Genomic DNA, 19,928 nt, shown 5'->3' on the forward strand with positions numbered 1-19,928 from the left:
GCGGCGGTGGCGTGGCCGCCGACAATGGTGTTGGGCTCGGGGTTTGGCGGCCAGATTTGGGCATGAGGCCCGGCTGAAATCTGCGAGGTCCGTGGATGGTCCGCGGGTGCGTTTTGCGTCCGCGTGTGGACACCCTCCAACACCGTGCCTCCATTGTTCTTCGCGTTCGTGCTTGGTCTGTTAGGTATAGATCCAACGGCTTCTTCGCCCGTTCGTGTCGGTGGCCCTCGGTCTTCGCTGGGCGCTTCCGATGTTGGCTAGCTGTTTCAGGGAAGGGTCCCTAGGCTAGCGTGTGCTCGCCGAGGGCGGCGGCACGTCCTGGGCTACAGCTGCTTTCGCGGCTGTGGTCTTTTCCCTCCAACCTTCACGGTTGCGCTGGTGCTGATGTTGCGTTTGCGTTCATCCTCCAGCCAGCACGTGTTTTCTGCAGTTGAGTCGAGTTGGGGCTAGCTCATAGTGCATCTTAGGTTGGAGGCGCGGCAGTGTTCTCCGCCTTGTTCACTCTACGTCCTCGCGACGACGTCCGGATTTTCTATCCAGGTTTGGTCCTCGGTGAAAGTTGCGCATGGCTCTGTCCTGTGCCGGCGACGGCGTCACCTGCGGGTGTCGTTCCCTTGTTGAAGGCGTCCCGATGATGGCCCTCCTGTTCGAAAAGATGGATTCCATCCCTCCGCCTCAATCTGCTCCTCTTGGAGGCCTCGCTTCGTGTAAGCTTCTCTGGTAGTGCTTTGTGGAACACCGTGTGACCTCTCGATGGTGTCGCAACCCTCTCACAACGTCGGCCTGGCTGCTTTTACACGGTTGGCTGCGGTAGCTGATTTCCTTCCTAGCGCCTTGGGGGGCTTTGCTAGGTCGGCGTCTGGTCGCAGCTCTTGCCGGTGTGCCTATCCCAACGCCGGGGGATGATGTTGTGTGTTTGGTCTGGACCTAGCCTGAGCTCCATGGGTGGTGCTGCCCGGGTCTGGGTGAAAACTTTGCAGGTCCTTCTCTGCCGACGACGATGACGCATTCTTGCGCCATGCACCTTCTTGGAGGCGTCGCCGCAAGACCCCCCTCCTTTGGTTCCTCAAGCTCTGCCTGGTGGCCGGCCCGTCGCTGAGTTCCCCCTTGAGCTGCAGACTTGGTGCGGTGGAGGTTCGTTGGCGTGGATTCGGTCACGATCACTCCGGTGCAACAGAAGACAAAGCTCCCTCTTCCTAGATCATATGGCGCGTCGGCTTGCTATTCTGTGTTGTTTTGTGTTGCGGTTTGGGTTGTACGCTTGGCGCGTGTGTGTTGTAATCTTGATGTAACTCCTGACCGGTTAATGACTTCGTTAATTCAAAGCCGGGCTCACTTCGAGCCTTACGTTTAAAATGCAGCACTAATCAACTGGGAGATGCGAATAGATGTGCAACAGTAGTGTGGGCTTGATTTTGTCCTAAAACAATGGCAAATGAGAAAGCCAGCACTGGGACGTACATGATCCTCTCATGGAGTAACTTCGGAGGGCAAGAGGCCTCGATCAATTCATAAAGCACTTTTTATTTCGTTATTTCAAATCTGTTTATAAAAGAGTACCACTCGTGGATCACGTAAGACTAGATCTATTTCCAATAGTAGTGAGTAAGTAGTATTTATGGAATTAAGAAACAGTAAAAGTGAATCAGCTAGGAGGCTCCTCATCGTTTTTGACCGTGAAGTTACAAAAAGCTAGCTGGTCGGCCCACGTAGCACTTTTTATCAATTGGGTATAAAAATATATTTTGCGTCAGTCAGATAATATCGCATTGAGTATTTTGGCTGCTAGTAATTTAATTTTTACAAAAAGGTTATTAACTCATTTTCATATTGGAGGTAGCACCCCTATAAAGGCATACACATTCTACCTTTTTAGAGCAACCACATATTCCATTAATGAAAAATCAAGTTACATGAAGCAACACATGTGGAAACTAAAAGACAAACCGGGATAAAATGATTATCCTGAATTTGCAGATAAAATCCTAAAAGATCGAGAAATACAAAACGATCCCTAGGATTTCCTGCAACCACCGTAGCCAGCGGCCGCCGTCCAATTCCAACGCCGCCGAGACGAACGCAAGAAGAGACGCCGAGCCTCCACCATTGCAAGATCCAAAAGAGCACCATCGCCAACGAGGCTTTGTGAGTCGATGAACAGGCCTGCTGTAAGCAGCGAGGCATATGTCGCTGTGGCACGTCGACCGGGGGACGTCCCCGTGCTGTCTTCTACCTTTATGAGCACATCCGAAAGCTAATCCAGGGAGTCTCAAGATTAACAAAGTCACTACAAACACCTCACTATTGATGCAAACACGCGCCCCACTGGAAGATATTCCATCTTTTTTGCTAAGACAACAAAATATCAAACCCGAGATTTGATTTTTGGTGCGCTATAGATGCCATTATCTTCCTAACCATCCAACCTCATGTTATGAATCGAAACTGCTATTAACTTTGTAGAAAACAATCTAAATTCTCACATGTCGAGAGAGAACGTCAGCCGCAGATTTCCACACACGGCAGATGAGTTGTTTGTCCTAAGTAGCCTTTTTGAAAACTTTAGAACAGTTTTGGCCCCTTCTGAAACTTTAATACTTCTATGAGCATTCCTGGTGATGATATGCATGACGGCTTACTTGAAATGGAGGTCACGTCACTTGGGTTGACAAGTTTTCTCAAAATCTATGCTAAAAACGACGAACCTAGCCAACCAAATGGCGTGTACCTGTTTCTTTACACATAGGGTTAAAAATATTTTTAGAGGATTCAAGTTTTTTTTTGCAAACTAGCCAAACTAAATAATGTGATATAGCTATTTCAGGCTAACAACGGCTAAGTCAATTTAGTCTAGCCAACCTAATTGGCGTATCATGTACTCCCTCTGTCCTCAAATAAGTAGACATTTAGCTCTAAATTTTGTCCACAAAAGAGTGTACTTCTATCTTCTCAATGCATTTTAATTGCCTTCTCTCGTATCGTACGGAAATCAAACCCAATAATATTGAGTACATGCTCTTCTTATTTTCTACATGCACTTAGCTCATTGGTGGTGAAAAAATTAGAGGAGAGATGCATATTCCCAATGTATTTTTCACTCAACTTCATAATTTATCTTGGAAAAACCATATGTACACTTATTTGTGAACGAAGAAAATATTTTTTTTAAAACATCCACCATAAAACATGATAAAAAGCCACAAAAATATAAAAGTTTGATAGAGGGTTTTAAAATATAGTATACAAATTTAGATGAAAGATCTCCCGGCAGAGGCACGGAACCGACGTGCCGCCGCCAGCGGTAAACTTGGCTGCTGCGTGCGCGCCGCCCGCCGCTTTTACACACGCTGACAGGCACACATGCTAAGATAGCCCGTTCCCCAAGAAAGGACCCCACCACCATTGATTAGCAACAAAGAAAAAAGTCACAAAAATATCGAAACGTATTAAAACACATACGAACTGCCCCGGAAAATTTCAAAAAAATCCCATCCCAATCCCAACTCAACTCAACTTCCCCAACCAATTTCCCGAGGGAGGACCGGATTAGGACCAGCGGAGCGGCGGGCCGGCGGAGGTTGGGGGGGCGCTCGGAATTCTCGATCTGCTCCGCCCAATCCAGTCGAAGCTCGGTGGCTAGGGTTTGGAGGCGGTCGGCGGCGCCGGCGGGGAGGTGGGGGCGATGGATCCGGAGCAGACGTTCCTGCGGGTGCACGCGCGGCTCTCGGGGATGCTCTCGCAGCTGCTCACCCCGCGGATCCGACTCGCGCTCGAGTACCTCTACCTCGCCGGCGCCGTCGCGCTCTTCTGCCTGCTCGTCGTCATGCACACAAACTTCGTGCAGCAGGTCAGAGCCTACCCCCTGCCCTGCCCTGCCCTTTCCTGCCCGATTAGTTAGGAAGAAATACAATTCCGGTAGCTAGCCTAGCCCAGCCTTCTGCGGTTCTAGTATATATGCAATTATTATGACACACAGGGCTTCTGTTGAATTCATGCTCACCACGGCGATTTGATTCAACAAGAGGGCTACTGCGTCGCCAATTGGGTTCAAAATTGGTCAAACCATGTCTAATTTCAAACCATGTCGATTTGAACCGGCTTTTACTTCATCTATAGATAGTTGTTGCCGGACTAGTCCAGTGTTAGTTACTACTGATTAAGCAGCTTCTGTAACTTGAACTTCAAACCATGTCCTGGTTTTGATTTATTCTGGTCAAGTGCTTCCACTGAACATTATGCATTCCGACGACCTAGTCCAGCAGAACAAAAGTTGAAATGTACCGTTTCTCTTGCCTTTCATCAAATCAACAGTGTGCTAATTTCATATCTATACCATCCGTTGCTTTCATTCCCTCTTTTGGGCTCTTCGTGGCAATGGCTTCTTCAAATTTGTATAAGGAATGCTTAGGTTCTATGATACACTTTGAAAATACCCAAACGAGATAGTGTTATCAAGCCTACTCCCTCCCTCAGGGCATTTATAATTTTCTGTTTTGATCCAATTCCCGCATCGTTATTTTCCCGTTGATGCGCGCGTATGAAGTAGCACTCACAAACCCTGGTCCGGTGGCCGCCTTAGTTGGTCGAGCCGTTGCAGAGAAATCAATCACCCAGTACATAAGCCTGACCAGCTGCAGCCCTAATGCGAAATCCCGGCCAGTACATATCCCGCGTGCATGCAGCAGGGCTCACGGCAGCTCAATCGGCCATGCACTGGACGTGAGCATTAATTGCTGCAACCTGTTTGTGCTTGAGGCGGGAGCGCGGATGGGCTGCTCGAGCGTGCGCGCGGTGTGAGGTTGTGCAGCGCTGGCTGGCGAGGGCATTAATTAGGCGCAAATAAATCCATAAGTTGTAGTTGAGTGGCTTCCTTGGTCCTGCAAAAAGACTAATATACCTTCTATTGTGGAGCGAGTATTAGTTAAGCTTTGTACATGTCGATGCCTCCCATCCTGCATGGTTTCTCGTTAACATTGTACCATAAAGGATATTGATTGTTTATCACGTTGGGCTAGCATATGATTAATTTTACTTCATCCAGGTTATCTATTTTATCCATCTTTATACCAATAATATATTAATGCATGAAACTTGGAATAAAAATATCATAAATGGATAATTTAACTACTTTGTTCATCCTTTTTTACAAATAATGTATCAATGCACAGAATTTAGCGCAAAACAGAATACTAACACATACTTGTAAATTAATTATCATGGGAATATTAATGCGTAGCACCAAGTAATCATAATTGTCCAGTCCACACATTCTTGTCTGTTTCTTTCTACATCCTAAAAGCAGGCTCTCTAAAATTCCCCTTCTAGTGTTAACATGACAAAAAATAGCTTCATAGACCGTACTAGCTGGGAAAAACAGAGCCTTGTATTTTAAAGAAAACAAGAAGAATATCAAGCCATTCAATTTTTTGCCCATTAGGCATTAGCTAATATTTTTCCATCTGAAGTTTTTGGCCAATATGTCTATTGTGTATTTGTAGCCTCTAATCTTTGAGTTGTCTTTTCCATGCGAAGCCGGGCTGCTCAAGTGAGTTCTCTGGGACTGAATTTGGTGAAGCACAACTTGTCCAAATCAAGGTATGTATTTATGCTTTTCCTACCTCTTTACCTGGAATTCCAGTATAATAGGGCTCCCTGTGATTTTTGTTAACTGTTAGAAATCTCTTGTTCATGTTTCGTATTGGTATTGTAGTATGGTCATTAAAGTGCTATTCTGCTTTTGAGTTGTAGATAATCAGTGGGGGACTATGGGCCAGCAAAGGTGCGTCTTATATTATGGATCTCCAGAACCTTGGGCGTTCAGCTGAGAAAATTCTAGAGGTTAATGGTGATAAGTTCAATATTTTGGCATCTAAGTTTTGGTCAACTTGGGTTGGTCCTGGAGCTAGAAAGAGTAAGATTATGTTTAGATCTTGGAATGGAGACAAAGAATTTGAACCACATTCAGAGGATGCAGCTGACTCAATTGTTACTACAATCATTCCAGGAGTACCTGTACCGGAGTTGAAGACAACTGGAGAGGGTTCTGCACATCATCCTTTATCTGCTAAAGAATCATTTAAAGCAGCGGTTACATATTTATTCAGGAAGTGGTACTCCCGTGTTATTTTATTTTGGAGGAACATAAAGCAGGTTTCAGATAATACTCTCCAACTAATGGTAAGAAGTTTGATCAGTGTCATAAAGTCACTGTATTTGTAGTTCCTTTCCAAATTTTGCCTCTATAGCTGGTTGTTGGAAGATCATGTTTGCAGGTAACAGAACTATTATTATTCCTTCATAGAGGAAAAACTAAGTTGTTAGGTGCTAATAATAAACTTTTGGTGCTTGTTAGCTTTTCAATTTGTTGTGTGAGGAACACATCTGAATTTGTCATGATTTATGTTATCAATACCATCAAATCCGAAAGATTCAGATTAATAGGAGGGGACATCTACTAAGATAATTCGCCACACTGAATTCCATAAAGCTAGACCGTGATTTCTTTCATGTTGTCGCTCTCGTGATTTGCGCGATGCTGATTTTAATGTACCTTTTATTAATCATACATATAAAACGGTAAGGGTCATCTTTTCTTCCCTTCTATGAATAACAGGTCAGATCGAACTGGAATGACTTCCTCCACATCATTAAGGATCTTCAGTTACCAAGCATAGATAATCTTCTTTCCACAACAGGTAATGTCCACATTCGCAGTAAAATGATCATATTCTCTTGTTCTTCCTCCAACAATGGTGCTTGTAGAAATTTTTATCCCTGTGTGCTGGTTGCTAAATTCTCGGTATTCATTTTATGGAGCTTCTCATTAGGTTTATGTTATTTGTTACAGTGCAGTGGTTTGAGAAAAGAAGCAAAACATTCGAGCCTACCTACTTATATGGTGTGGAGAAGGTAAGGTTCTTGGCTTATTGATATCACCTGGTCACTTTGATCAGTGCACTATGGTGCTTGACTACTTAATGAACTTTCTTGCTGCAACTTTTGCTGAAAATAGTACTTCTCAATAAAGAAAAATGTGTTGAAGCTCCTTAAGTTGTGTGGCTTTCTCACTTATCTCTTTGAACTTTCAATCAACATTCTGCGCTCCATAAACTTGCGTTCGTTGGCACAACTCCAAAATGCCTCTCCCAAAGCAAGTCGTAAAGCAATTGCCCCAAGGCCCACCTTAGGCAACGATGATGTCCCAGAAACATGAGATAAGAGCAAATGTCCAATTGCAATTTCGGCTTGCTTGCTTTTCTTATTGGGGTGCTTGAGCAGTTTGCTGACCATCACTGTCAAGGAAACCCCTCCCTGATAGTGATGAGCACTTGATCAGCGTCGTCTCCTCTGCCTCATTGGGCTAGTTGATCATGGTGACACACTGACACGGATCTCCGCGACCTCGCTGTCGAACTCCTGCCTGGTGCTGTTCATCTGCATGTTCATTTCGGCGATGATCTGGCTCACGGCGTTGAGGCCCTCGTGCTGTGCGGCGAGGTAGAGTTTCGTGTTGTTGTGCTGACTGGTCGCTTGCTCTTTACTTGTAAGGCATGTCGGCTGTAGCTGATTAGAAATCCAAAATTAATGCAGTTCTGAATTTACTCTCATGACTTTTTTTTTTTTTTGAGGAATCTCTCATGACTTGTATGAAGTACATACTACCCGTGTTTAGCCATGCCATACTATGCGATGCCACAACATACACTCGATGAAAGCTATGACAGAGAGATCTGCTAGCTAACGGCAGATGCCACTTGCGGTGCAAAAAGAGCAAGTTTTATGGTGCACAGAATGTAAATTGAATATTCGGGGGAGGAAAGTGGGAGAATCACATAATTTTAGAGAGCTTCAATACATTTTTTCTCTTCATAGTAACTCCATGAAGTCGTTCAAGGGTTGAAGGCAGTCATTACCACTAACTTTAATGATTGTACACATGCTAGCGTTGTAGTTTGACTAGTATTCACTTCAAGAGTTTCCTTATCTGTTACTTTCTTTCCTACAGGGATATTTCTTGCTTTCTGAAGGATCCAAAATTCGTCATGGTGTCCGAACTATAAACATCACAATTTCTGCTCGAAATCCTTGCTTTGGGAACAGGTAATTATTAAGCATTTCGTTACCCCCTCCCCTCGTTAGTAGGCTTTCTTATGCATGTACACCTTACAAAATTTGACCATACTATTGTTGATTATGTCATGACCTTAAGAATTTTCATGGGTGAAAAATTAGAAAATACATTTATGTCGACACAAGCAAACAAGAAATATTTATGTCTCTCATTTTTCTTTTCAGGTGGCAGCAGCTTTTGATAAACAGCATTGTTGGCTATGATACTATCCTTACAAACAGCTTAGTGAATTCTCCTGGTCATGGTACGCTTCTGATATGACTGTACTAGTGCTGGTCCTAAATATTATAATGTTTAACTGTCGCATACTTAGTCCATCTTTATAAACTAATGATGCACTGGACTTGCTTGGAGGCATGTTAAAAGGCAGACTTTAGCACTCAATTTTTATTTCTTCAACACGGCCCATTATGATAGATTTGTTTCCCTTGGTATAACATGCAGGTTATCTATACAACTTTCAGACGAAGGAGCTTTATGATCTTAGTTATGGGCATGAGCCGCCAACAGGTCCTACAAGATTTGGAGGTACGTGTATAGTTTCAAAACTTTTGTTCTCTCAATTGTTGACCTGCCAATGCATTGTATTCTGACGGTGTTTTAGTGTTGTTTAATACCTGATGAGATTCAGATGCTAATCTTGTAGCCAAGTTTGATTAGCAAATGTGGAACCGGAATAGTTTCAATTTTTGTAACAGCACAGCCCTTGGATTGATTTTCATATGTCATTTATGCCTATTGAATTCTGATGCATCTCATACCTTTTCTGTTTACAGATTACTTTGTGACAAAATGTGGTGTTCTTCTGATGTCACTCTTTGTATTCTTCACAACCACCATGTCTGTGTCATTTACCCTGAGAGAAACACAATCCCGCATGCTTAGGTTCACAGGTTTGTGTTTCTTCATGTAGGTTATGGAAACTACTAGTTAGTAAATGAATAATAAATAATATATTGTTTCCTTCCTTGAAATTTCAGTGCAGCTTCAACACCATGCACGCCACCAGCTGCCCACATTTCAACTGATATTTGTGCATGTCATTGAATCGTTGGTTTTTGTTCCGGTATGGCAAAACTCTTCAAGATACTTAAGTAACTGAAATTCATGTTCAAAATGTATACCTATGTACTTCACAAAATTCTACATAACTTGTTAATTCTTCTGCTTTGATCTCTGTAGATTATGATTGGGATCCTCTTTTTTCTGTTCGAGTTCTATGATGACCAGTTGCTCGCTTTCCTTGTTTTGACTCTTGTATGGTTATGCGAGCTGTTCACAATGATCAGGTAAACGTACTACTGAAATGTTCTATGATTTGAACCTTCCATCCTACCCCCTCCATCCCATAGTATTATGCATGTGTAAAATTGTGAAGGAATAAGTAGGATTTCACTAAACTGCTGAAAGGCCAGTTAGAGCAATACAAATCGAATCTTAAACTGAACTAATTTAAATCTTCCATTTTTTGCAGCGTCCGCACATCTATATCAATGCAGTTCTTTCCTCGATTTTTCTTGCTGTATTTTCTGGTTTTCCACATCTACTTCTTCTCATATACCTATGGTATGTAGTTGGATTTGGATATGTTTTTTGGGACTTACTATTCACAAACTAATGAGAGTATCTTATAGCTACATGATTTGCAATATGATGTATTCTTTGTTAGGCTTCTCGTATCTGGCTTTCTCTGCGACGGCAGCATTCATGCAGCATCTGATCTTGTACTTCTGGAATCGTTTTGAGGTGAGTTAAATGTCCTAGTTGTCACTGTAGCTTTATATGTTTCACTCTTTATCGTGTCGTGTTACTATCTTGTTTGATATTCAAGCATGTAAATCCCAGTTCACACTTTGGTCCTTTGGCACGTTGATCTGTTCCGTTCTAAAATCTGCTTAAGATGTATCTCTGGTCACACTTTTCATGCATTAAACCAGAAAGATTACCTGATCTCAATCAGTTTGCTACTGATCTAAGAACACAGTATGGTGTGAGGATCGTATAATGGGTTCAAAAGCTCTACCATTTCCTTGTCACCGATGGTATTTTTACTTGAGATTGGCTTGTTGTGTGTCAGGTGCCAGCCCTGCAGAGATTCATTAGAAGCCGAGCTCACATGCACCAACAGGGTGTTCAAATTACATCCTCTACCATCTATACGTCGACATTACATATTGCAAGGGTGAATGTGAGGGACCCTGGCGCTATTAATGATGGCCCAGTTGCTGCTCGTGAAACAGATACCCTAATGCCTCAGGATGAGCCTACGAGGAACCAACAAGAGGGCCAACTCAACGAAAACGCCGAGGCAGCAGCCAGCAACCCTCTCCAATATCAAGACCAAAATCCCCAGCAAGCTGGCAATGCCCCTGCAGGCTCGGCTTCCTTGAATCCACTTGCTTCACTTTTGCTGTGGCTGTTGGGAGGCAGTGCTTCAGACGGCATAGTTTCTTTCTTCTCCATGTTTAGAGATGTCCGTGACCATGGCCAGGATTACATCGATCCGCCTCGAAATGAAAATGAACAGGTGACGTAGAAACATGACGATAAAAGTGAAGGTGGACTGACAGACGAAATGCCAAGCGCAGCGGGTGACTGGGCGACGGTCATATGTCCTTAAGCTGATTGTTTGTACCCGACCGCAGTGCCCCCCTTCACAGGATAATGACGAATATACATAGCAGCTTACAGACCGGCGTCGGCTGGGAATGCCATGTTGTCTCTGATATGTTCATCTCTTTTTGGTTGTTCGGTAAGGTTGCTGAAACTGTATCTAATCATGGTATATGTACATTCCTACCGTCTCAATGGGGATGCCAGTTCAAGTCTTGTACAAAAGTCTTCTTCCTATAGGTGGGAGGGGCATCATGTAGTAGTACCGCAGAATGCTGGTAATGAATGGTATGACTTGTTGCACATGTTGTTCCTGCTGAATGCTCACAGTTTTATTCAACTTGTTGCACATAAGACATGACTTGAATGTTTCCTGATGAATGCTGCCTCGTGGAAGCTGAATGAGGTCTTCTGGTGTTACTATGACTGAATGGTTTTTGGTGAGGAGGGACATTTTGTTTGGGCTTATTTGTTAGGAATGTTTCAAAGGTGAATCGAAAACCCCTTCTTTTGGTTGCAAAAAGTCGATAAATTTGTCGGATTTCAGGCCTTATCCTTGTGCATCTTAAGATCACCGAGACTCACTGAGTGTGCGTTTTAGTAGAACTCTGATTTTATGCCTTGTCTTGGGCGTTTTAGTCAAGGAAAAAAATAGCGCGCGAAATAAAATAGCGTGATCTTCCAAAATACGCTACGAAGATTATAACGTGCTAATAGGGTGCTATTTTACAAAATAGCGTTTCACAAAAAAATTAAAAATAACAAATGTAGTATGTATACTAATGATTTGAGCAGCTCAAAAATTATCCATATCACAACAATCAACAAATTAAATTAACAAAGTCTTGATCGCACTGAAAGATGAAGATTTGTCAGTTTAACAAGTAGACAAGTAGATAACTAATTAACTTGCCAACATGCAAATAATTAAAGATCCAACTACATAGCAGAAGTAGTAATTAATCAAAATAAGATAAACTAGATGGATAATACATTCCATCATCAACTGATTCAAAAGAAGAACCGCACATTGCAACTCATCATAACGAAAAACTAGAAGAAACTTCTTCTTACGCAGATTGCAGCAGTAGCTCTTACTCGTTGTGATGTCGATTCTTCTTCTTCAACATATACGCGTCGTGTAGGAGGAGTGGGAATTGTCTATGTGATTCCGTGGTTTCCAACGGGTTGAATGACTACGGTTAGAATGGGGATTTAAGAAGCTCGTAGGGCAAAAGATCCAAAATAGCTAATCGGCTGCTCGATTTTCCTGTAAAAAATAGCACCGTTACAACGCTATAAAAATAGCGCCGCTATAACAATACGAAAAATAACACGCATAGCACCACTAATTGCATGATTAGTGCCATAGCGAGCCAAATCTGCATAGCGTAGCGCTTACTTTTTAAATACGTTCTGAAATAGCGCGCTATTTTTTTGTTGGTTTTAGTAGAACTCTGATTTTATGCCTTGTCTTGGGGACAAGGCGTTTTGGCTCATAGGTGTAGATGCACCTATTAGGAAAACTAAAATTTAAATTCATTTTAAAATGGAATAAAATTCCTCATCGTGCATCCGAACATCTTATGTTATCTCATGAAAGTTTTGCAGGAAAAAAATATTTTATGTGGCCTATGTAAAAAAGACAAATAAATGTCTCGTTAAAAACTTTTTTGAGCATCAGAAATTGTCTTTTTTGCACAGGCCATAGAAAAAAATATTTTTTCACGTCACTTTGTGTGCAGGTATAGAATATGTGGAAGTACACCCCGAATTTATTTTCAAATTTTTAGATATTTTAATTTTTTTCAGTAATAGGTGCATCTACACCTATGGGCCAAAATGATTTCCGATGTCTTTGGTTCGTTGCATACCCGTGATGAAGGACCATGTACCCGTGAAAAAGAAACCGTTGGCAAGTCGAGTTATTAATCTCAGTTTGACCACTGGCATACAGATAATTTGCTGCTGCTACGTTGGGTCTGCCTAGTTCGGAAGTTCATCTCTAAAATAAGTAAATGGATCTGAACAAAAGTAAACGGAAGCCTTGCTCGGAGCCGAGGGAACAGGCAGGCTGAATTCCAGCACTAGACCATCTTTGTTTGAGATCACCGTTCTTCAAAACGAGATAAAACTTTCTCCTTTTGCACTCAAGCAGCTTTATTATTCTCGTTTTGTACCTGAATCTCCCTGCAACATCACTGCCCCGGTTTCAAACAATTGCTAATTTGAGCTACCATTCGCTCAACAGAACCGATGCAGGACCGGGACCCCCGAAAAACAATTTGAAACCTCGCTTCCGCCGCCGAGCCGAGCGCCCCAATTTCAAATCCGAAAATTCCCCAACGCGCACACACCAGTGGTCCCTTTCCGCTATCTCTCTCTCTCTCATCCTCCGGAGCGGAGCAACCCAAGCAGCAAAACCCAGACCAATCCTCTCCCACACCTCCGTTGATCGATCTCGCCGCTTGCCATGCCGCCGTCGGAGGGAGGGCTGGGCGTGTCGGAGTTCTCGCTCCCGGACGACGTCCTGGCGGTGCTGCCGCGGGACCCCTACGAGCAGCTGGATCTGGCGCGCCGCATCACGGCGCTGGCCGTCGCCGGCCGGGTCACGGCGCTCGAGCGGGAGGCGGCGCGCCTCCGGGACGGCGCCGCGGACAAGGACCGCGAGAACGCCGAGCTGCGGGAGCGCGTCGCGCTGCTCGACCGCGCGCTGCAGGAGACCAACGCCAGGCTCCGCGCCGCGCTCGAGGACAATGTGGGTACCTCCCCCCGCCCCGCCTCGCGAGCAAGCAAGAGCTCCGCTTTCCGTCTCGTTTTTTTCGGTTCGGTTATGCTGGCTGACGAGGGTTTGATGTTTGCTGCTTTTGCGGCGGCGGGTGCAGATTAAGCTCAGCAAGGAGCGGGACTCGCTGGCGCAGACGTCCAAGAAGCAGGCGCGCGACCTGCAGAAGGTGCTCTCTTTTGACGCTCACCTCTTCCTCTTGCTATCCTTGCGGCAGCCATTCGTCTGCGTAGTGGTTTGTGCAACTGTAGGTCCTGAAAGACTCCATTTTGGCAACTTGTTGTGGAGGGAGGTTGGGACAAGTAGTGAAACTTGTTATGTGTAGATGCCGTTGATTTCTAGTAATATTCAGCTTGAAGTGTAAATCGGTGGGCTAGATGTAGGTGTGAGATTCTACAAAAGAAGTGAAGAATTAATGACATTTTTAGTACCACCCATAACGATAGCAAATCAAGGACATTTTGGCCGACTGTACTTGATCTAAGGACTGGTAGGAAGATATTCAATTGGATTTGTTCTGGTGAAATGGCATAATGGCCTGCCATAGGGTTCCAACAATTCATGCTAGGACTGAACGAACGTGTGCCCCAATTTTTTACTTTGTAGGATTGAAAAGAGACACACTGTTCTATTTAAGGACCAAGTCAGATGATTGTTCAGCTTGTCAATTAGTGTTTTTTCCCCTTTAACTTCTATGCTCGACGTCATTCTGAATTTTTGCTCTATTACAGCTGGAGTCATTCAAGAGGCATCTGATGCAGTCGCTCCGTGATGATAGCTCATCGGTACGTTCATCTACTTATCAGATCAATCACTTCATTAAACGGTGTCTCTCTGCATGTGTTATTTTCTTCCGCTAGTTTATGGTAATTGTTCACAGTTTTATTTTAATTCTGTGCTGAATCCTTCTAAGCAGCCACAAGAAACAGTCGACATTACAACATGTGATCTGTCAGTATCATCCAAAACCTCGTCCTGTGGAGGTATATCTGAAAAAACTTTTGTTTTTTATGTTACATTGGAAATACCTGAAACAAATCCCTGACTAATATCATCTTTTGATTGTTAAAGATGGAACTATCAGCCATTCTACAACAAATCTATTGAATGGTTCTGTGGATGTTGGAAGCACAACCAGAGAAGGTCTCCTTAGCTTCCTGTTGATTGTCTATCTTGATGTTCTCAATCCATTCTGACAATGATGTGTGCATTTTCCATAAATCTGTCTGGTACAGCAGCAAGGCCTCCAGTCCAAAAGTACGCCCTCTCGCCACACATCAGCCAACGCCTTACGCCAGAAGCCACCCCGAACTTGATGTCTACCACTGCTTCGCCAAGAGGAATGTCTACCACAGCGACGCCAAAGCTGATGTCTGGAGCTACCTCACCCTCAAAAACTCGAATGGAGGGACACATGTCAATGACACCATGGTATTCAAGCAAGCAGTCAACTGCAGCAAACTCACCTCCAAGGGGACGTCCCAACCCAGGTATCATTTATTCTTACTAATTCAGAAGACATGTCACTGCCTTCAGTTGTTGTATACAACCAGATATGTTGAATATGGTTGATGCTTGGGTTTCAGGTCGCACTCCTCGTATTGATGGAAAAGAATTCTTCCGTCAGGCCAGGTCAGTGATCTCTTGCTCTTTACATCTTGAACAGCAACTAAAATGCCTGTATCAAATTTCATAAAGCACCATTACAATTGCAGGAGCCGTCTATCATATGAACAATTTGGAGCGTTTTTAGCCAACATCAAAGAGCTCAATGCTCATAAGCAGTCACGAGAGGTTGGTCACGAGCATCTGTTTGTTAATTTATGGATTAAGTTTATGTGTGCCATGGCGGCAGAGAATAACTTCCCATATTTACTTCCAAACCAGGAAACTCTCAAGAAGGCTGAAGAGATATTTGGTCCAGAGAGCAAGGACTTGTACCTGTCTTTTCAAGGCTTACTGAACCGCAGCTTGCCGTAGGGCACATGATTCACATTGTTTCTGCTGGTAAGGTTTCTTACCGAACTAAAGAGTTCCATCATACACAGTTTATATATCGAGAGTTTTGTGGTAATGAATATCTTACATTCTTTTTGATAAAATTGCAGACAAGATGAAGTTATTGTGCTGGATAACTTATGACATCTAGAGTTGTCTGCGATGCCCAACTGCAATTTTCAGTCATGAAATGAATGGACCTCTCTGAGCAAGGGGCTGTACTTGGTGAAATCTGGCAGCATTTTGTTGCTGAATTTCGTTTCAGATCACGCACGGTAGCCAGCAAGCATTGTATAATTGCAACAGAAAGAAAAACTTGAACCTATTTCAAGCCTTGTTGTAACTTCAGATGCAATGGTTATCTGATATCTACCTAGGTTTTAAACCGAAGGAGAGCTTTCTTTTGTTCCGTTCTGCATGAATTTCAAGCCTTGCTATAGCTTCAGCTGTAATGGTTTATCTGATCTCTACCTAGGTTCTTAACTGAAAGAGAGTTTTCTTTTCTTTTGTTCTGTTCTGCGTGAATTGAATATACTTGGTGAAATCTGGCAGCATTTTGTTGCTGAATTTCGTTCCAGATCACACGTGGTAGCCAGCAAGCATTGTATAATTGCAACAGAGAGAAAAACATGAATCTATTTCAAGCCTTGCTATAGCTTCAGCTGCAATGGTTTATCTGATCTCCAGGGGAGTTTTCTTTTGTTCTGTTCTGCGTGATCTAATATGGTTGCACAGAAAACTGACGAGCACTTCATGGCGAGTGATTACTCAAGATGCAATGGTTATTTCATCTATACTAAATTCTTGCAATCTGCATAAGGAACAATTGAGACAAGACACAGACAAACCAATCTGCATTTCCACAGCAGAGTTCAACCGAGTAGAATTCAGAGGGCAACAAGGTTGTCGCAAATGGATAACACAAATCGCACGCCAATTTCCTTCTACCTTCTTAACAGCAAAAAAAACCCTTGATCACCATATACTTAGTACTATTGCTGCTATATATACCAAGCCATCCGGTACCCAAAACCACCACCTGATCACTTGCTAAATCATCCCTAAACCCTTGCCCTGTTTTGTTCCAGAAGCACCTGTCGAACGCTGTCAGTCTAGTACCAGAGCTTGGCGTACTCGAGCTCCATCATGCAGGCCTCGTCCACGGCCACGTGAAGGTCCGGCGTGCGCTTGCCGTCCGACATGGATGACGGCGAGCCTCCGCCTGAGCTGCTGCGTCCGGCGGCGGCGCAGGCCTCGGCCATCCTGAGCCTGAACACCTCCGCCTGCGAGAGCGCGAGCTGGGTCTGGAGAGACTCCACCTGCCGCTGCAGCGACGTGATGGCGCCCACGCTGCCGTAGATCGGGTCGCTGATGCGCGCGTTCGCCTCGTACACCAGGCTGCTCGCCGCCTCGCCACGGTGCTCCACCGGCACCTCCTGCGCATCGCAAAACAGTTTAGATCATGGATGTGCATTACTTGTCTGAAGATGACTGCCGCACGGGAGACCTAGGCCGTACACAGCCGATTGACAGTTTTGATTTGGAGCCCAGTGAGCAGCGAAAGCTGCCCATGCTTCATGAACCTTCATGCGTATGCAGATTGTAGTCAACCAAGAATAAAAATGTGAAAACTTTAACCACATTACTCAATTCAAGATTTCAGTTTTTGCGGGATGAATTCAAGATTTCGAACTGTAGAGAGATGGAGTGTGCAGTCAAGCATGTCCATGTCTGTACGATGTGAAACAAAAAGAAAATCCCTGTGATTAGACGGCGCATGGCCAGAATCCAAGATGTAACCAACGAAACATGACAAACTTGCTAATTTGTATGCAAAGAAGCGTGCTTTTTGGCAAAGCGGCTTGGCTGTCCGCCTATTTTGCGCCGTCGGACGAACTGTAGGAAGGCTAAACCAAGAGAAGAAACGCAATCTATCTCAGATCGAAGTACGGAGTAGAAAAAAATCGCTTGCGCGGAGAATTCGAAGACATGGTAGAGCAAAGAAAAGTTCGATCTTTTATATGGCGGCATGGCGCACGAATCCATCTCCAGCGGAGAGGTAGAGCATCATGCGCGCGAACACGGAGCAGGGTACATCAGCGGCTAGACGATCGAGAGCACGGCGAGACATGCGCGCGCGTAGAACGTGGGGTACCTGGATGATCTTACGGGCGTTGCTGGTGCCGAAGACCTTGTGCACGCTGGCGAACCTCTGCGGCTCGCCGCCGGGGAAGTAGGGCGCGAAGACGCAGGCCGGCGTGCACCGGCGCCGCAGCAGCTTGCACGCCGCGCACGGGGGCGTGGACGAAGGAGACCTTCCCCGCCTGCCTGCCGGCCTCCCGTCCGCCGCCGCCACCACGACGTCCGTCATGCTCGCCGCCGCCACGACGATGTCCGTCATGCTCGCCGCCGCCCTCCCGTCCGGCACCGCCACCACGACGTCCGTCATGCTTTCCGCCGCCCACGAGCGTCTTCCTTCCTTCCTTCTTCTCCGCGTGCGCCGCCACGAAATTGAGGACGGGGTGATGGAAGAAGTGCAGAGGCCGTCCTCGCGCGCGCGCACGTACTGCAGGCCGGAGGCAGGTGGTCGGAAGCCTTTTAGAGGAGATCGAGGAGGATGGGGGGAAAAGGTGACGCGGCGGTTGAAGCTCCTGCTGCTGATTCTGTAGCTGGGAGCACCCGCCTGACGGCACTGTATCTCCTGTCTCCTCGCCTTTGACCCCATCACCCCGACTGGTTGTTTCAGTACAGAACGCAACGCACGCACGGGCAGTTAGAGCATCTCCACTCGTCTCCCCCAACAGGCCCTCCGCGTACCATTTTTTTATCCGGACGACGAAAAATGGTCCAGTCGCGCCCCCGGTTTCTCGTTTTTCGTCGGATTTGGGCTTTCATCCATCCGAAGAACCCACGCCAACCCCGGCCTACCGGGGAGCGCTCGGGGACTCCAGACGAAGCGAAAACGCGCGAAACGCCGAGAAATCTCTCCCGCGCTTTCGTTTCGTCTTCGCCGCGGAGGTGGCCCCGACCGGTCAGCGACACGCGCATCGTCTTCCGCGCGCAGTAAAGGCTGCCGCCGGTCAGCTCGCCGCGGACGCGTCGCATTCCACGCGGCATTAATCGCCGGCGCCAGCCGCGCCTATATACGCCGCTCCGCTCGCCGCGACGCGTATCCCTGCTCCACTCTCCCTCCACTCTCCTCCACTCTCCCGATGGCGTTCAACGACGAAGACGGCGCAGCCAACAACGGCTTCCCCCGCCGGTCGCTGCACGCGTGGGAGGGGCACCTCCTCCACCAGGCGGGGTACCCCTGCCCGCCAGACACCAGGCCTCCCGGCGGCGGGTGGCGGCTAAGTGCTGGCGGCGTGCCAATCCCGCCGCCGCCCCAGGGCCACGCCCTCGACGCCGCCATCGAGGAGGCTCGGATGGCGATGACGGAGGAAGAACGCGCCGACCCGCGCCACCACCCCGAGAACTACACGAGGTGGAATTCCTTCTTCCTCCGGCGGTGGGAGCAGGAACTGCCATCCTACGACGGCCCGCCGCCTCCGCCTCCGCGCAACAACGCCGCGGGTCGCCGGCGATGGTGGAGCGCGCCGAATAGGACGCTCCACAACGTCCTCGAGCACATCGAGGGCGGCAACACCCCGGCGCTCACGATGCCCCCTCCATCGAGGGCATCGGCCAACTGCCGCCGGGGAAACAGCTGGCAGCCACGGCGCATGGCTGCCAGCTCGTCGTCTTCCGACACGGCGTCGAGGTCGCTCTCCAGGTCGGCGCCATCCTTGGCGCCGGTGAAAAAGGAGCCGGCTTCGCCGCCGAGCAACCGCACGCGCGGCGGCGGCGGCATCTTCATCCGCGAGCCCTCGGCGGCACAAGGACGCCTCCGCCCGAAGCGCGAACAGGACACCTCCGGCGAGCGGAAGCGCAAGCCGGCGAAGGTGAAGGTGGAGGAGGCCGAGAGCACCGAGGACGCAGCCATCCTCGAGGCCGTCATCGCGAGGTCCCTCCAGGACCTCGTCCCCGCTCAGAACGACATGCCGCTCGACCAGGCCTGCGCCTGGTCGAGGGAGCAGTGGGAGAAGGAGGAGGCGGAGCGGCAGACGAGGCTCCTCCAGGACGTCGCCCGCTACCGCCGGCCTGCGACTCCTCCATCCGGCAACGCCGTCCCCGTTGTCGACCTCGAAGCCTCCGACGATGACCTGTACAAGCCATCGCCGTCCCCGCCTCGCACCAGTGGCCGGTGGGGAGACGCCGGCCAAGGCAGCAGCCAGGGGCCTTCGGCGCCGCCGTAGTTCGACGACGACGGCTCCGACGACGATGGCGGCGACGGCGATATGGACTACACGGTGTTCTACCGCCATTTCGGCATGTAGAGCGTCGTGTTTTACTATTTACAGT

At 46.7% G+C, this 19,928-nt stretch overlaps 2 protein-coding genes across 7 annotated transcripts; both read left to right on the plus strand.

Annotated features, from left to right (window-relative positions):
* Positions 1–3,571: 3,571 nt before the first annotated feature.
* Positions 3,572–11,047, plus strand: LOC127293579 (membralin-like protein At1g60995). 3 transcript variants are annotated; one of them, XM_051323217.2, is made up of 15 exons: positions 3,574–3,847; positions 5,533–5,595; positions 5,749–5,779; positions 6,005–6,177; positions 6,614–6,695; positions 6,848–6,909; positions 8,006–8,100; positions 8,296–8,375; positions 8,576–8,659; positions 8,908–9,024; positions 9,112–9,197; positions 9,314–9,420; positions 9,606–9,697; positions 9,801–9,877; positions 10,209–11,047. In XM_051323217.2, exons 1-15 carry the CDS (start codon positions 3,683–3,685, stop codon positions 10,665–10,667), a joined length of 1,773 nt encoding a protein of 590 aa, XP_051179177.1. In that variant the 5' UTR covers positions 3,574–3,682; the 3' UTR covers positions 10,668–11,047. The 3 variants fall into 3 exon arrangements, with proteins under 3 accessions (XP_071674843.1, XP_051179177.1, XP_051179176.1); XM_051323216.2 differs by having other exon boundaries at positions 3,575–3,847; positions 5,749–5,911; XM_071818742.1 differs by having other exon boundaries at positions 3,572–3,847; positions 5,749–6,177.
* Positions 11,048–13,092: 2,045 nt separating this feature from the next.
* Positions 13,093–15,936, plus strand: LOC127293580 (uncharacterized protein At4g15545-like). Of its 4 annotated transcripts, none has more exons than XM_051323219.2 (10): positions 13,094–13,502; positions 13,630–13,698; positions 14,261–14,314; positions 14,446–14,512; positions 14,601–14,672; positions 14,768–15,019; positions 15,116–15,161; positions 15,245–15,323; positions 15,417–15,536; positions 15,638–15,936. In XM_051323219.2, the coding sequence occupies exons 1-9, from the start codon at positions 13,218–13,220 to the stop codon at positions 15,507–15,509; spliced, it is 1,017 nt and encodes a 338-aa protein (XP_051179179.1). In that variant the 5' UTR covers positions 13,094–13,217; the 3' UTR covers positions 15,510–15,536; positions 15,638–15,936. The 4 variants fall into 4 exon arrangements, with proteins under 4 accessions (XP_051179180.1, XP_051179181.1, XP_051179179.1 ...); XM_051323218.2 differs by having other exon boundaries at positions 13,095–13,502; positions 14,765–15,019; XM_051323220.2 differs by lacking the exon at positions 14,601–14,672 and having other exon boundaries at positions 13,093–13,502; positions 14,765–15,019.
* Positions 15,937–19,928: the final 3,992 nt, after the last annotated feature.

Source organism: Lolium perenne, chromosome 4 (genome assembly GCF_019359855.2).
Source record: "Lolium perenne isolate Kyuss_39 chromosome 4, Kyuss_2.0, whole genome shotgun sequence".
Classification (NCBI taxonomy): Eukaryota; Viridiplantae; Streptophyta; class Magnoliopsida; order Poales; family Poaceae; genus Lolium; species Lolium perenne.

What these genes read in the sequence shown, in the direction of transcription:
- LOC127293579 (XM_071818742.1), top strand. Translation starts at nt 3,683, where the DNA reads ATGGATCCGGAGCAGACGTTCCTGCGGGTGCACGCGCGGCTCTCGGGG. An exon ending in CACAACTTGTCCAAATCAAG is followed by an intron (nt 5,596 to 5,748) that starts GTATGTATTTAT and finishes TTTGAGTTGTAG; the next exon opens with ATAATCAGTGGGGGACTATG. An exon ending in AATCGTTGGTTTTTGTTCCG is followed by an intron (nt 9,198 to 9,313) that starts GTATGGCAAAAC and finishes TGATCTCTGTAG; the next exon opens with ATTATGATTGGGATCCTCTT.
- LOC127293580 (XM_051323218.2), top strand. Translation starts at nt 13,218, where the DNA reads ATGCCGCCGTCGGAGGGAGGGCTGGGCGTGTCGGAGTTCTCGCTCCCG. An exon ending in GAATTCTTCCGTCAGGCCAG is followed by an intron (nt 15,162 to 15,244) that starts GTCAGTGATCTC and finishes TTACAATTGCAG; the next exon opens with GAGCCGTCTATCATATGAAC. An exon ending in CTCATAAGCAGTCACGAGAG is followed by an intron (nt 15,324 to 15,416) that starts GTTGGTCACGAG and finishes CTTCCAAACCAG; the next exon opens with GAAACTCTCAAGAAGGCTGA.